Below are 15,448 nucleotides of genomic sequence, written 5' to 3'. Positions count from 1 at the left end.
TCCCAGACAGAGAGGGTTTCAGCACAATCACTGAAATTATCTTTGTTGGTTTCTTCTTTATCTCTGGCTTCTGCAAAAACGTCCTTGTAGCCTATAAATTCTGCATCCCTTGCGTCCACTTTCAGCAATACATCCCTCCCCCAGGCTTTGTTTATTGACGCACATCGAGGTTGGTTTTGGTAATTTTCAGTAGGTTTTTTTTTTCAGCGATTTTCCCTGTGTTGTGATTCAAAGAAATTAAACTCAGCAGCATGATACTGTTAAGCCAGTATTCCTTTAATAATGTCAGGATAGCTCCTCCATAAACACCCCACTGAAACAAGGATTTTGCGAGTTTTTATGCACTTTAACACCTCAAGCCCCTCCTTGACAGTCAGTCATTTAATCCTTATAAGGCATCAACATTAATCTTCAGTTAAAGATAACTTAGACTTCTTTTACTTAAACAACCTTTGGAATAGTTTTGTATTTTATTGCTACGAGACACCAACATCAATCTTTAGTTAAAGACAACTTAAACTTTTACTTAAACAACCTTTGATTGCTTTAGCTTCCTAGAGTGTATTTTCAGATCTTATTGTTACAGGATTCATTATCCATCTTTGGTTGAAGATTAGAGTACTTCCACTTAAACAGTTTTCTATTGATTTAGCATCTCTAGAGCGTACAGGTCCCCAAAACTAATTCAAATTGCAGCCGCGCAGGTTGCCGACCTTCTTCATTTTTACTTTTCAGCAGACCATCATGACGTAGCCCCTTTCAGTCCCCACAACAGCCAGCTCATTACAAACGGCGGGAAATCACGCCGGCTTACGATCGATTGATTCATTATTTAGAAGAGTTATTAGGAAAGTCACGTCATTTTCAACAGGGGAGGGGGGGGGCGTCGCCCCGTGGCGACCCCAAAATGGCGGCGCCCCCTCAGGGCCGGGCGGGTCCTCCCGCCTCTGGGGGCGCTGCGGCGGCGGCGGGGACGGACACGGGGCTCTGCCCGCCGGGCCCGGGCCGCCTCCTCTCCGCGGCTCCGCGGCCCACACGCGCCGCCGCGGCGGCTATAAAGGGCCGCCCGCCGCCGCTGCCGCCTCTCCGCCCGCCGGGTGAGTCGGTGTCGCGCCCGGTACCGGCGCCTCAGGGGCAGGGAGGGATCGGGGGGGAGCGCGGGGCGGGGGGGGCGAGCGAGCGAACGGAGAGTGCGGCCGCTCCTTCCCGCCCGCCCGCCCTCAGGCCGCCGCGGCCGCGTGTGGGACATCGCCCCGCCACAGCCATATAAATATATTTGTGATATCTATAAAATATAAGCCTCTGTAGAATATATACCAGGGAACGCCTGATTTTAAAAGAAATGTTAGTGTAAATATGTGTCGGAGATTTATTTTTCTTTTTCTTTTTTTTTCTTTTTCCCTTCCCCCCTTCAGAAAATCAACCGGCCGCCGCTCTGCAGAATTTGGGCTAAATCCAAAGCGGAAAAAAAAATAATAAGGCACGCGGGGTTTTTAGGACCTTGTGGTTTTTAGGACCTTGAGGAGGGGGTTTTTTTTGCCTCGGAGCTGACGGGAAAAGCGCTGGGCAGCCGGCGTATGAATTTTGGTGTCGTATCAGTTTTGGCGTCGTATCCGATCCCTGCTGCTCCAGGAGGCTGAACTTTGGGGTGGTTTGTTTGGTTTTTTTTTTTTATTTTCAGGCTTGTCCAACCCTCTTTGTGCTAGTGCCCCCCCCCCCCGTTACACCCACCCCCGTTCCCCACGCTGTGTCTGCAGGCCCCAGCTTAGGCAGGCTTTTAAATAAGACTTTTTGAGTGTCGCCCCGAAATTAAATATTCATAAGAAGCTTGACTTATAGAAACCCCGAGAGGGAGGAAATAAAAAAAAAAAGGCAAAACAACCAAAAAACTGCTTAGTCGACAGCGGGAGTGAGCGGTGAGGGGAAGATGAACACGGCAGCCAGCAGTTACCCGATGGCATCGCTGTACGTGGGGGACCTGCACCCCGATATCACCGAGGCCATGCTCTATGAGAAGTTCAGCCCCGCTGGTCCCGTGCTCTCCATTCGGGTCTGCAGGGACATGATCACCCGCCGGTCCCTGGGCTATGCCTATGTCAACTTCCAGCAGCCAGCAGATGGTAAGTGACAATCACAGCCACATCTGCAACTTTTTGTTCGTTTTTCCCCGCTAACTCACGCTGCTGGTGGTGTGTGTCGCCAAGGTAGATGCCTATCAAAACGCAGCACGGGGGGTGAGTAATCCCTTTCTAGTGATTGGAATTGAAATATTTACTGCTTGGTGTCTACAAAAATACACATCTTAGTAACATTTCTGGTAGATCTTGCACTGGTATTAAATTTTGGAGATGTGTGTTTGTTCCTCACATAAAAAAATAATCCTCACTGTGTTCCCCTTCATTCTGGTGTAGTTTTGGGCTGTTTGTGTGGGTACTTGTGCAGTCAGTCCTAGCAGAAAAAGCTCTGAGTAGCCAGTCCTGGTTGAATACTCAGTTAATACTTATCTTCTGGCTGTTCCACTCACTCCAATGTAATACTTGGAGATCTGGTTAACTCCTGTGTTTGTGCAAGCAACTGGATGTCTCCCAGTTTGGGAAGTGGTGTTCCTGCTTTAAATGGAGAGAAAATGCATTGTTCCATCCATGGGAAACCAGGTTGTCTCACATGCAGAAGCCAAGTTAATTTGCCCTTGCCAGACTCTTCTTTTTTTCCACACTTCAGTTTGTTTCCTACAAGTAGGTATTCCAGAGCTGAAGCAGCATGTGAAAGATGGGACAGGAGAGGTCATTTCAGAACATGTCTTTTCTGGAAGGAAAATGGGTCAGCGTTTTCTGCCCTAGTTTTCAGAGCTTTGCTTGCTGACTAGTGCAAGTTTGTTGCTCTGTGCTTTGGTTTAGCAGCACCTAAATGTGACAGAGACATCCAAAGGATAGTTGAGAATGGACTTTTCCCTTGAATTCAGAATCAGTTCACAATAGCACAGACTTGAGCAGCAAGTAAAGTTTCCTTTAGCCTGCAGTAGGTTTTCCTGCTTTACATTTTTACAGAGCTTTCATCTTCTCCCTGGTCAGAGTAACTTCTACATGCTCTTTCCTTGGGATACAGGCTGATCTGATTGAGCACTTCTGATCCTTTCTCTTACCAGGCTGATAAAAAGCTGGCTTGCACCCCACTGCATGATTCCTCCTTCATGGAACTCTCAGAAGTGCTTTTTGTGCAGACCAAGCAGTGTATTTACGTGTTTTAAAACTTCTCAGTGAGGAGGAAAGAACCTGAGAGCCCGTATGTGTGGTCCTGTCCTGCTCTGATGAACCTGTCTGCTCTGAGTCCCTCCTGTAGACCCACTTTGGTACATTCATGTGCTGAAACAGCAAAGGCACAGTTATCCCAGCTCACCTGCCTTTGCCTGGGCTACATTCTCATTTTGCAGGGTAAGAGAAATAAAAACAAGTAGAAGAAATAAAGCTAAGATCTCCGAGCTTGGATGAGGTAAATGCTGGGGAGATGGGGTGCAAAAATATAGATAAAGTTCTCCTAAAGTATAGTAAAGCTGTTTAACATGTGGAGTGATGATGCAAAAAGGGAAGAGTGGCTGGTCACATGTGCTTGCTTTAGGAGGAAAGTTCTGCACCTTGTACAAATAGGTGGCTTTGCAGTATATTCCAAGGTAATCTTTTATGGTAATAAATAGGCAGGAATTTAGAGGGAGATTGCATCATTCTGGGCTCCTGGTGAGGCAGCAGACATTTTAGGAAGCTCCTGTACTTGAAGTGATACTTAAACCAAGTAAGTGGTGTCTTGTTACTAATAGGTCCTAGAAGGTCAAGTGATTTAAACCTAATCATTGAGTTAATATAGGGACAGAGAAATAGTCAAACTCCTCCTCCCCTCCTGAAAACTCCTCTGAAATGCTCCCGATTTCTTCTGTCTTAAATAAAAAAAAAACAGCTGCTGTACTACATGTAATGCAGCAGAACATGAAACAGCCCTTCCAAAACACACTGGAATACGAAGAATATAGTTTTTATTGTGAAATGCAGAAATTGGGAATGTTTTTAAGGTGGTAATACAAAGCCCTGCCTGAATGAGGCTTCCTGAGAGGAGGAGGGGTCTGTGTTTTCTTCCAGGAATGCATAATCAGAAATGCACTTGGACTTCATTGCACTAAATCTGTGAAAACATGGGAGGTGTTCTGGAGCACTGTAGGGATCTGGTTTGATTTGTGAGTGAGAGGAGGTGCTACAAAATACCGCTTCATCGGGAAGTTTTGTGCTCTGCAAACTTCTAGAGGAGTTCTTATGGACACATTGTATGTTTGAAGTGGCACTAGGTGTTAAAAGAGGGTGATATGTGATAGTTTACATGTCCCTGGCACCTTTTGTGGAGGGATGAGTGCTTTGTAAACCTGAAGAGAACAGTGTTTTAACTCATTTTGTGTGGTGAGTAGGACTCTGTCCTTACAACCACAGAGCAAGTCAAGTAGCCAGAACTCTTCCCCATCCCGTGAGCCACGAGGAGCTCACGTTGTCACATCCTGAGCATGCTCTGCACTCCCAGAGTTCCTGTGTCCAAACTGGGTCAAAGCTTGTGTTTTTCTTTACATTTTTGTTAGGTGGTGGAGTGATGCTTGACCCTGGAAGGAGCTGCTTTCTGGACATGCTTCGTCTAACTGCCAGTCTGCTGCAGAGAGGTTATTTTTAGGGAAAATGAGCTCTGCTGTTTTTGATGGCAGTTCTTTGCTGTAGTAACCAGGGAATGCTGGATACTGAGCCTGTCTTACTGTGATAGGCAGAGTAAGGAAACACTTCAAAGTTCTGGCTGGTTCAGGCTCAGCTGTGGTTTTTAATATTTATTCTTTCTGACTGTGAAGAAGGGAAAGAAAACAAACTCATTTGATTTGAAAGAAAAGCTGAATTTCCCTTTTCATGTGTTCCTCGTGCAATTTAATTCCATTCCAGGGTTTCCTAACATTGACAGTCACGACATGACAACTCGGGTAATGAAGCAGAGAAACTTTAATACGGCTACAGAGATAAGATGTTCTGAAAGCAGAGGAAACAGAATGCTTCCCAAGCCAAGAAGGAACCAGGAGCTGGGAATAGATAAGAGTCTCTAAAGAAACAAGGTGTAGAAGAGTACAGAGAAACTTTTTCACGGTGTAAAGGAAGACCTGTATAATGTAAATGCAAGTGTGAAGTTAAAAGGGAAGAGTGGGGACTGACAGTGCTACATTGCAGCAGCATTTTGTTGTAATTTCAGTGATTGAGGGATTTAAGTGTGTTCTGTGTGCACCCTCACTTTTTAAAAAAATAAGTGGTTAAATCTGTGCTGTGTGCTCCTGTTGTCAGCCTTTTTTGCTTGGTGACCCAAGTGAGAGCCCTGGGGTTTGCAGAGCATCTGTCTTTTAAAATAAAACTTGTGTGGGGTTTATCCTGGATGAATCTTCACATGTGTGGTTATCTGCTCAACCACAGTCACTAATTCCAGCATTGTGTTAGCTCTGGGAGCCTATAAGGGAGGTTAATTACTTTGAGGCTTGAGGCAAACTGCAGTGAGCGTTCATATGCTTTCCCTATCCAGAAGGCCATGGAAGAGGAATGAAAAGGAAGCCTGGAAGGGGTTAAGAGTGTGTATAATGTTCTGTAATGAGTTGCATTTGAGTCTGCTGGAAAGATGACAGGAACCAGTGGGAGAGAAACAGATACAGGAACTGAAATAACTGAAGCTTTGTGTCTTAAATAGAAGAAAACGAGAAGGTGTTTGCTCAGATTAAGGAAATGAATCAGATGTGCTTAACGTGAGTCATTCACAGAAGTCCTGCTGATCCTTTACAGGTTTTCTGAGGTCCTGGTGGAATGGGGATTGCATTTCCACCTGTGGGTGTGGCACACCTCCCTCAATCCATGTAGGGCTTTCACTGCTCACAACAAATGTCTGAGTGAATTTTAAGAGGAGTGTAATGATAGAGTGGAACAGTAGCAACCTATTGAAAGAGCAGTGCAATAGTATCTGCTGAAGTATATGCTTAGGAAGCTTGAAAGGACTGGGAGTAAGTTCCTCACTCCTCTGGACCTCGCTGGCTCTGTGGAGCCTTCACAGTTCCCCCTGGTTACATGCCACTGCTGCATCTGCTTGTCACCTTTCAGCAGGAGCCTGTTTCTGCTGCAAATGGTATATACAACCAGTTTGTGTCCTTGCCAACACATACTTCTGCAGGACCTCTGCCTGCTATAAATAAACACTGCCAAATTTGACAAGCTGGACCAGGTCGGCTGCTAAACTGCCTACTAGGAATGGACTGCGGGAAGAACCTTGGTTGCATGGGCTTGGAGCAGCAGCTGAGAAATCATTTTAGCATGGCAGTTAATTGCACTTAACACCTTTGGCTAAACAGAGCTGGTAGAATCGTTTAATTATTATTGTTTTTCAAGCCTGGCTCCTTCAGGAATGAAGTCCAGCAGAGCTTGTTTCCAGCTGGATTTATGTGTGAAGGACTGGGGGGAAATAGCGATGGCCCCACTTCAATTTAAGAAGCAACAGCGACAAAAAAAAACCATTTCAAAGCACATGAAAAATTCTGAGAAATTTCCATGCAGTAGTTGAAGGGGGAAGGAAGTGCAGGAGGCTTTGGTAGGCAATGTCCCATTGGAATTCCTAGAGGTAGTTTTGGGGCATGCTAAGTAGTTACTCTGCACAAGCAGAGGAAAGAAGCTGTTTGAATTGAATTTTCTGCTCCTAAAATTTAATCAGCAGGTATTATAGGGTGAAGGTGGCCTGGAAGAACTGAGCCAAACAAATTTGGAAAACCTTGGTTCTGCCCTGTTAATATTCCTTGATTTTAATGCATGTCTTTCCATCTCTTTCTCTGCTTCATGCTGGGAATTAACAGTCTTTCTTTTTGTCGCCTCACTCCGTGCTGGGAGTGTTTTCTGGCCCAGAACAATCCAAGCATCTCAATTTTATGAACAAGATCCTGATGTGTGTACGTAATGATCCTTTTAATATACCAGTAGGCAGCAGAAATAGCACCACAGAGGGGGGTTTCAGTGTGGGTTAGAATGACAGTGCTGGGCTTTGAGAGTTTAGATAAACACTTCCCTTTAATCAGATTGGGTATATGGACTTTTTTCCCCAGAATTTTGTCAACTCTTGCTGTCATCTTTAGCTTGAGCAACATAGGAATCGTTTTTTGGCCACAGAAGTTGTAGAAGCTGACTCATGCTGTCCTCCCTGCCAGCCACGTGTTCGTGCACATTTCCCCTGACCTGACAGAGAGATGATCCTTTCTCTGAATAGAAATGAGTACGAGTAGATAAGAGTTTCATGAAAAGAAAAACAGCCAAACAGTCACTTTTATTGCTTCCATTTTTTAACAGGGTTTCCTGAATTTCCTTTCCTCCTTTTGATGGAGCAATTTACCTTTATAATAATTATGAATATAGCTAATAGACCCCAGGCTCTTTGACATCCATTTTACTGTGCTGGTTAAAATATTGCTATAATGTAAATTTAAATAGTCTGTGAAACCTTTTATATACTTAACATGTCTAGTGACTGTGCTGCAAGATCTCCTTTGAAACACTGAGTTAAAAGCCATTGGTCACCTGTGATAATAGCCCAAATGTCTCCATGACCTGGGTGAAATTCAGAGGAAATGATCACCCACCTGATGGAAACCTTTTTATTCTTTAACCAACCACATAAATCTGTTCTTGGCTTCTCTTGCAGCCGAGCGAGCTCTAGACACCATGAATTTTGATGTGATCAAAGGAAAACCCATTCGCATCATGTGGTCTCAGAGGGACCCTTCCTTGAGGAAGTCAGGGGTTGGGAATGTCTTCATTAAGAATCTGGACAAATCCATTGATAACAAGGCACTTTATGACACATTCTCAGCGTTTGGAAACATTTTGTCCTGCAAGGTGAGAGATGTGGTAACTTTGTCCAATTCTGCTATGGCGGGGACAGGATCAGACAGTTCAGTGTAGGAAGTGGAAGGGGCACCTTTCACCAGGTGAGGAGCAGAGTCTGAAAGGCAGATGGCCAAAAGCTGGGGCATTGTTGAAGTCGTGTCAGATCTGGTCGTGAAGTCTGAAACACAGACTCTGTCTTTGTTGTGCCCCGGGCAGTAAGATATTATCACGTGAACGTGACAGAGGAGACACCACGTCCAGAGGGCTGATGTTTTGTTCTCCTTGCCCGTGTTGCAGGTGGTGTGTGATGAGAATGGCTCTAAGGGCTACGCTTTTGTGCACTTTGAGACCCAGGATGCTGCAGATAGAGCCATCGAGAAGATGAACGGCATGCTGCTCAACGACCGCAAAGTGTGAGTGTCACAGCCGGCAGCAGCAGCGCTCACATGCTCCGGGAGGCATCTCGGTATTAACAGGGACACACAAGGCACTGGTTCTCCTGGCCCAAGCCTTGGCCTGCTACCTCTCCACTACAGGGCTGGTGAGTGACCCTGCCCAAGCCATGGCCTGCTACCCCTCCATTCCAGGACTGGTGGGTTTCCCTGACCAAGCCTTGATTTGCCACCTCTCTGCTAGCGGGCGGGGTGGGTTCTATGGACAGGACAGAGGTGCAGAGCTGGGTGGGTGTCCTTGGCTGACCATAGGACAGGTGATTTTTCTGGTTGGCCTGTTCGTTGTCCTCTGCTGTCACCCTTTCTTGTCCCCATTCCCAGCTCCTACTACACACTCATTTTTTTGCCTCGCTGCAAGTCACACATTGTTCTTCCACTCTTGAAGACAATCTGTTTATTGGGATTTTCATTCTTTCTTGCAGATTCGTTGGGAGATTCAAGTCTCGTAAGGAGCGGGAGGCTGAGTTGGGAGCCAAGGCAAAAGAATTCACCAATGTTTATATTAAAAACTTTGGGGATGACATGGATGATGAAAGACTAAAGGAGCTCTTTGGCAAATATGGTAAATACAGAAATACTTTTAATGAGACTGAATTCCATGAACTGTGGTAGTGTGAGTGCTGCTACTGTCTGTGTAGCTCTACCTGGGTCACTTTAAGGCTGAGGTGTGGGAGTAGTTGTGTCAAATGTTGGGCAGGAGGCAGAGACTGAGGGCTGGGGTTATTTTATGAAGCTTAATAGTCTTGGAATAGGTCTATGGTATTTTACTAACCCTGTCCCTTGGTAACAGGTAAAACACTGAGTGTTAAAGTGATGACAGACCCCACTGGAAAATCCAAAGGCTTTGGCTTTGTAAGCTTTGAAAAGCATGAAGAAGCTAACAAGGTAGGACCGATTTTTGTTGTTTTGGTATCTTCAGAGAAGAAAAACTCGGTTTGTCATGGGAGCCTGTTTCCAAAAAGAAAGAAAATTCTGCCTCAGGCGTAACTGCTTCTAGATGTGGGAACTTAGAAACCTTTTGCACCTTACTAGCTCGACATTCAAGGGTAACTTGGCATTTCTCCAGTTTCCTAGATCCACAGCATGCAGTGGTATAATCAAGACTGTTAATTGCTGGAGAAATACTACAGTGCAGGGCTTGAGGAGGGGGACGGTTTCTAGAGTGAGAACATGGTTTAAAAATGGTCTTCTCTAAGCAGTGTGCTCGTTGAAATTTAGCCTTATTTGCAAGAAGGGGTGGGGATAAATTTCCAATGGTGCTGTGTCAGCATGATCTGTCCTGATAACTTCAGTTTGTCTTTAATTAGCCTGTTGTCACACAGAAACAGTGCAAAGGTAATGTTCAAACTTTGATTTATTGACTGACAGGCAGGATAAAACGTGAGCTCTGGGCAGGCCTGTTCCTTACAGGATCAGGTACTGCCTTGCTTCAGCAGCTGACAGTTTCCTCTTGGACCCTCTGTGCAGGCAGTGGAAGAAATGAACGGGAAGGATATCAATGGGAAAATGCTGTTTGTGGGCCGAGCACAGAAGAAGGCTGAGCGCCAGGCAGAGCTGAAGAGAAGGTTTGAACAGCTAAAACAGGAGAGACTCAGCCGGTACCAGGTGATTAGTCTGTTCCTTCTCTGATTTTAAGCACCATTTTCAGCCCATTGCTGGACTCAAAAGGAGTCATTGTTCTGTGAGAGACCCTGGGAGTTAAAACTTAAAGGTGTCTCCATGGTATTTGGTGTCAAAGGGTTAATAATCTTGGCAGTGAAAGCGTTTAGGAGGACATGAGAAAGCAGGCATGCAGTCTCCTCGACTGTCAAATGGGGAAACCCAGAGGGGTGGGAAGAGGCAGCACAACTCTGCACTGTTGTCTCTAACTTATGGCAGAACTGGGTCATGTCAGAGGTCGCATCTGAAACTTCCCCGCTCCTTGAGGTGCAGTTCTGGACTGGGGACACATGATGCAACAGGGAAGCAGAGGAAATCCAGACAAGCTCCCTTTCACCACAGTGGGACTTGTCTCTACGCCTTTGCAACATTTGTCACACCTTCAGCTTTGGGTGGTATGAAAGGAACATGATACTAAATTAAGAGTTTTTCAGATAAATTACAGCTCTGGCAGATGGATAACTGTTGATGTGCTTAAGATTTTCTTTAATGTTATGAATGTCTTACTGTTCTCTCCCTTCCAGGGTGTTAACCTATACATTAAAAACCTAGATGACACTATAGATGATGAAAAACTGAGGAAGGAGTTCTCACCTTTTGGGTCAATAACGAGTGCCAAGGTATTGTTGGGTTTAGGGGTATTTGAATTTTAAAGCCTGAAGAAGGAACTGTTGTCTGACATGGGATTAAAGGGTAGTTCTTCTCTTCTGGTCATAGTGGTTCTGAAAATATCTGGACTTGTAAATAAACAGATTTCTTTGGGGCTTGGTGGGATTTTACTGAAAGCTTCATTGCCTTATAAAGAGGGGAGACAGGAAGGGGCAAACATGCCTGTTTAAGTGACTCTCAGGAGCAGGAAATGGCATTTAGAGCTGCACCAAATCTTTCCCATTCCTTACTGCGCAGTGTGGGCCTGGGGACACATGGTGCTGACAGCAAAGCAGAGCAAATCCAGACAAGTGACTCTCCATTGAGTACCTGCCTCTACACCTCTGCAACAGTTATGTCCTACCTGCCTGAAATTTAAAAAACAGGGATTCTTAGGCTAAGTTGTGGTGCTGGTCCTCCACTAGCAATTGATCTTTACTGCAGGTGATGCTGGAAGATGGACGGAGCAAAGGGTTTGGCTTTGTCTGCTTTTCCTCTCCAGAGGAAGCTACGAAAGCTGTGACAGAGATGAACGGGAGGATTGTGGGCTCCAAGCCATTGTATGTGGCACTGGCACAGAGGAAGGAGGAGAGAAAGGCCCATCTCACGAACCAGTACATGCAGCGCATCGCTGGGATGAGAGCCTTGCCTGCCAACACAATCATTAACCAGTTCCAGCCTGCTGCTGGGGGGTATTTCATGCCTGCTGTGCCCCAGGTGAGCTGAGCCAGCGTGGGTTCTTTAACCTGTCTTAGAGGTTTGTTGGTTCAGCGGCATTAATCTCATTGAGCCTTTCTTATGTCTGTAAGCAAATAACTCCTAATGAGGGGTGCAGTCAGTGGGGTTAATTCTGTGACTTGCCAGCTGCCTGTTCTCTTAATCTGACCTGAGTGTTGAGTCCTGGCAACCACTACCAAAACATGTTGTAAACAATGTTTGTGATTCACTTAGATGTTGCCTCTGAGCTTGTCTGATCTTTCTTCAGGCTCAGAGCAGACCCACTTACTATGCACCCAACCAAATGACACAGATGAGACCCAACCCACGCTGGCAGCAAGGAGGAAGACCTCAAGGTGAGCGTGCCGGAGGCTGTTTTGGTTGTATGACCCTTTGGTTGCTGTACATCCCAATGGGAACAATCAGTGCTTTCCTTTCCACGCACAACCCCTGTAGCTGACTGTTCTGGCTTGCCAGTTGGTTCTGTTCTGAGGATTTCCCCCCGTGTCTTCCATCAGGCTTCCAGGGAATGCCCAACGCCATGCGCCAGTCGGGACCCCGGCCAGCCCTGCGCCATCTGGCCCCTGCCAATGCTCCGGCCTCCCGTGGCCTCCCGGCTGCTGCCCAGCGAGTTGGTAAGGGGTCTGCTCCCAGGCCATTCCTCCTTGTCCTGGAAGGAAGGAGGAGCATGCTATGGAGACTTCTAAAGATGGTTGTCAGATATGGGACAACCAAAGGCCACCTGGAGCGAGGGGCAGAGCCAGCACCTGACTCTTTCCTGTTCCTCGCTGTGCAGTGCAGGTCTGGGGACAGTTGGTGCTACAACACAGCAGTGGAAATCCAGATAGGTTGTTTTCCACTGGTTTGGGACTCATCTCTACGCCTCTGCAACATTTAACCACTGAAAAAAACAACAGAAGTCTCCGTAGGTTATGGATTTTACTTTGAGAGTAGAGCACCCAAATTCATTTTATTCTAGTGAATAGCTGAAAATCACAAGATGTGGAATCTATGGATTAGTCCTAGGGAGAATAGCCCACTAATAAAGTAGCAAGTTACAGCTTGAAGACTGGTTCTTGAAGGATTATTACTGTGCAGAGCATGGTTTGGATTCAGCAGTTAATACCAGACATCCCAACTTGTTTGCATGTTGCTGCAGCTGTTTGTCACTCTGTCCTCCTTCCTTTGCAGGTGTTGGCACAGCAGCACAGAATTTGGCTCCCCGTCCACCTGTAGCTGCCCCTGCTCCCAGAGCTGTCCCTCCTTACAAATATGCCTCAAGTGTCCGCAGCCCACACCCAGGTGTCCAACCTCTGCAGGTAACTCCAGGGGCTGGGCTGGGAAGTCCCCGCAGTTACTTCATGGAGCAGGTTTCACATGCAACTAAAGTGTTTTTATAGAAACTTAAGCGACTTTTATAACCCAGACAGGCATAATTTGGAATTTTAAAACCTGGCAGTTGTGCCTTTGCCAGGGGCACATTGATTGGTTTATCTGTCTTATACTCCCAAGACCTTTTTTGCCCAGATTTCCTGTAAAGATATTTTTCTTGCTTCTTCCCATTTTGCAACCATTTATTCTCTCTCCTCTTTGCCAAGTCCTCACCAGAGTATCACTGAAAGCATAGTTTGCTTCTCCCACAAACCCTCTGCATTGTGAAAAAGGCAGGAGTGGATGTTGCTCTTTCTCAGTGTCTCACAATGTTTGATCCTATTTTTATAAGGTTTACAGTGCCCATGTATGACATTATGGGGTTTTGAGCTCAGGACTTGCAGGGAACATGTTTGTGAACCAAAGGCACCTTATCTGTCCTCTGGAAATTAAGTGTGCTGTAGGCTTGACAAAGATTGTGTTTTAGGAGGGAATACCTTAGTATTGTCTAAATATGAAGGAATCAGCCTACTGCCTATTTCAGAACCCTCGTGTCTGTCCTTTATAGGCACCTCAGCCTGCAGTACATGTGCAGGGCCAGGAGCCACTGACAGCCTCCATGCTGGCTGCTGCCCCTCCCCAGGAGCAGAAGCAGATGCTGGGTGAGTGAAACTCCAGTGCTCTCAGATGACTTCCCATCTGGAAATCCCCTCAGATCTCAAAAATGACTCTTTTTAATCGAAACTCCTCTGAACTCCTTTTCCCCTCAGGAGAGCGTTTGTTCCCTCTGATCCAAGCTATGCACCCCAGCCTCGCTGGGAAGATCACAGGAATGCTGCTAGAGATTGACAACTCCGAGCTGCTGCACATGCTGGAGTCTCCAGAGTCGCTCCGGTCAAAGGTAAACAAAAGGGTCTGTTCCCTTCGCTGGGGTGGCTCTGGGGGGCTCAGAGGGAGAAGGTCTCACTGGGTTTGTCTCCCCGAGGTGGAGGAGGCCGTGGCCGTGTTGCAGGCTCACCAAGCCAAGAAAGAAGCTGCCCAGAAGGTGGGTGTGGTTGCTGCTACCTCTTGAACCAGGATGACTGGTGAGTGTTTCCATCCTCAGCTTCACTTAGAAGCTTCCAGAATCAGTAAATAAAACATGATTGATTGTTAGTGACCAATCCAGTCTGGAGGCCCTGTGCAGGGCTGTGTCCAGCACCTGTCTGATTTTAGTCCTCTATAAACAAACAAAAATCTCCTAATGTAGTTTCTCCCTACAGAATCCTTATGTAAAACTTAATGTTCTTCACATACCTTATTTTATTTAAGCATCAGAAAGGTGTTGTATAAGTCCCTGAAGTGTTCCTTGCAGCTGACATGTCCAGGAAAGGACTAAAGCTTTGGGATGAGTCCTGTGGAACTGCTAATGTGGGAAATGGGAGACACACAAAGTGCTCTAGGGATTTTGAGGCTAAACAGGCTGTTAATGCCCATTCCTTATCCTGAAAACCATCTGCCTTCAGTATCTGTTATAAAGTGCTGGTGTCAGGAATGTCATTTCACGGCACAGGTTTGTTCACACAAATGGCGTCACCTGTATTTGGAGCTGGCTCTCATTTAACTTCTGAATAAGGTTTTTGATTCTTCAAATGCCTGCTCTTGCGTTTGATGATCCATTTTCCTGTGGATTGTCTGGAATTGACATCCCCAGAACTTTTTGTGAAGCTGTTGTAGTCACATGTCACAACTCAAGCTGGTGAAGAATGATCAGGATTCTTATTTTCATCCGTATATTTCTCAGTGGCTCCGGTCACTGGCTGATTTAGTAAAGAATTTGAGTTTCTTGTGGAGAATTGCAATTTCTGATCATCTGACAACTGTGAACAGCTTCTCCATACCTTCCAGATTATATTGCAGTCCTCATGGTTTGTAGTTCAGGAATGTTCCCTAGCCTGGAGCAGGGATGCTGTGTGTGAGTAACTTGTCTCCCCCTTTTCCTGTAGGATACAAAGAAGCCAAATAGCCCCTTCCTAGACATCAGCTGAAGATGTTTGAAGATCCTTCACTGTCCTGCAGATCTCAATGCCATGCATCATATCACATAGTTATATTGCATTTTGTAAATTAATCTTCAAGATCTTATTTAAAAAGCCAACTCTGAAGCTCGAGGTTTCCAAAACCAGAATGGGGGTTGCAAGCTTTTCCCTTGTCAGAACAGACCTCTACCCCCTGTGTCTTCTAAGGAGGACGTTGAGGATTTTAGGCTGGAAGTATTTTTGTGGGTTTGTGTTTAATTGAACAATCCAGTTTGGAAAGTTTGGGAAACATTTATCAATAAAGGAATAAACTTGCTCTGTGCTTGTTGTCATTTCTCTCTATTTGATAAATAAACGTGGTGTGTTTTTGTGAAATTAAACTGATGGGCAGTTATCAGGTGGTGAATATACTAAATTGGGGGTTGAGTTATTCTGCTTGTTAATTTTGGATGATGAGTGTTTTGAGGCAGCTGTGTTAAAATTATGCCTTGGGCAACGTATGAAAGGGTGATGTCTGTAAGCAGTGATCTAAGAGAAGGGTTTGGGAGGTATTTTCACGTGAAGAGTACAAGGGTTTGGGCTTCCTTTTTTGCTGTCTGCTCTTAAGGAAAAGCTCTGCTGTTCTTTGTTTAAATTTCCAAATTTTCAGCTGGGTGTTCAGTGGTTCTGG

General features: G+C 45.7%; 1 protein-coding gene and 3 non-coding genes across 5 annotated transcripts; all 4 read left to right on the top strand.

Annotated features, from left to right (window-relative positions):
• Positions 1-1,437: 1,437 nt before the first annotated feature.
• Positions 1,438-15,100, top strand: PABPC4 (poly(A) binding protein cytoplasmic 4). 2 transcript variants are annotated; one of them, XM_027705990.1, is made up of 16 exons: positions 1,438-1,648; positions 1,898-2,120; positions 7,729-7,922; positions 8,211-8,326; positions 8,788-8,927; positions 9,156-9,250; positions 9,833-9,970; positions 10,549-10,644; positions 11,117-11,389; positions 11,658-11,745; positions 11,908-12,024; positions 12,581-12,708; positions 13,329-13,422; positions 13,531-13,661; positions 13,746-13,845; positions 14,746-15,100. In XM_027705990.1, the coding sequence occupies exons 2-15, from the start codon at positions 1,928-1,930 to the stop codon at positions 13,830-13,832; spliced, it is 1,890 nt and encodes a 629-aa protein (XP_027561791.1). In that variant the 5' UTR covers positions 1,438-1,648; positions 1,898-1,927; the 3' UTR covers positions 13,833-13,845; positions 14,746-15,100. The 2 variants fall into 2 exon arrangements, with proteins under 2 accessions (XP_027561791.1, XP_027561790.1); XM_027705989.1 differs by having other exon boundaries at positions 1,438-2,120.
• On the top strand, positions 10,265-10,397 carry LOC113978834. The gene has a single exon (XR_003537667.1). It is a non-coding gene; the product is annotated as a small nucleolar RNA SNORA55 (small nucleolar RNA).
• On the top strand, positions 10,899-11,027 carry LOC113978835. Its single transcript, XR_003537668.1, has one exon. It is a non-coding gene; the product is annotated as a small nucleolar RNA SNORA55 (small nucleolar RNA).
• LOC113978833 lies at positions 12,153-12,285 on the top strand. The gene has a single exon (XR_003537666.1). It is a non-coding gene; the product is annotated as a small nucleolar RNA SNORA55 (small nucleolar RNA).
• Positions 15,101-15,448: the final 348 nt, after the last annotated feature.

Source organism: Neopelma chrysocephalum, unplaced genomic scaffold (genome assembly GCF_003984885.1).
Source record: "Neopelma chrysocephalum unplaced genomic scaffold, ASM398488v2 Primary Assembly neopelma1_361, whole genome shotgun sequence".
In the NCBI taxonomy this organism is placed as follows: Eukaryota; Metazoa; Chordata; class Aves; order Passeriformes; family Pipridae; genus Neopelma; species Neopelma chrysocephalum.
The sequence above is the reverse complement of the archived record's forward strand: the minus strand, read 5'-3'. Positions and strand labels throughout refer to the sequence as shown.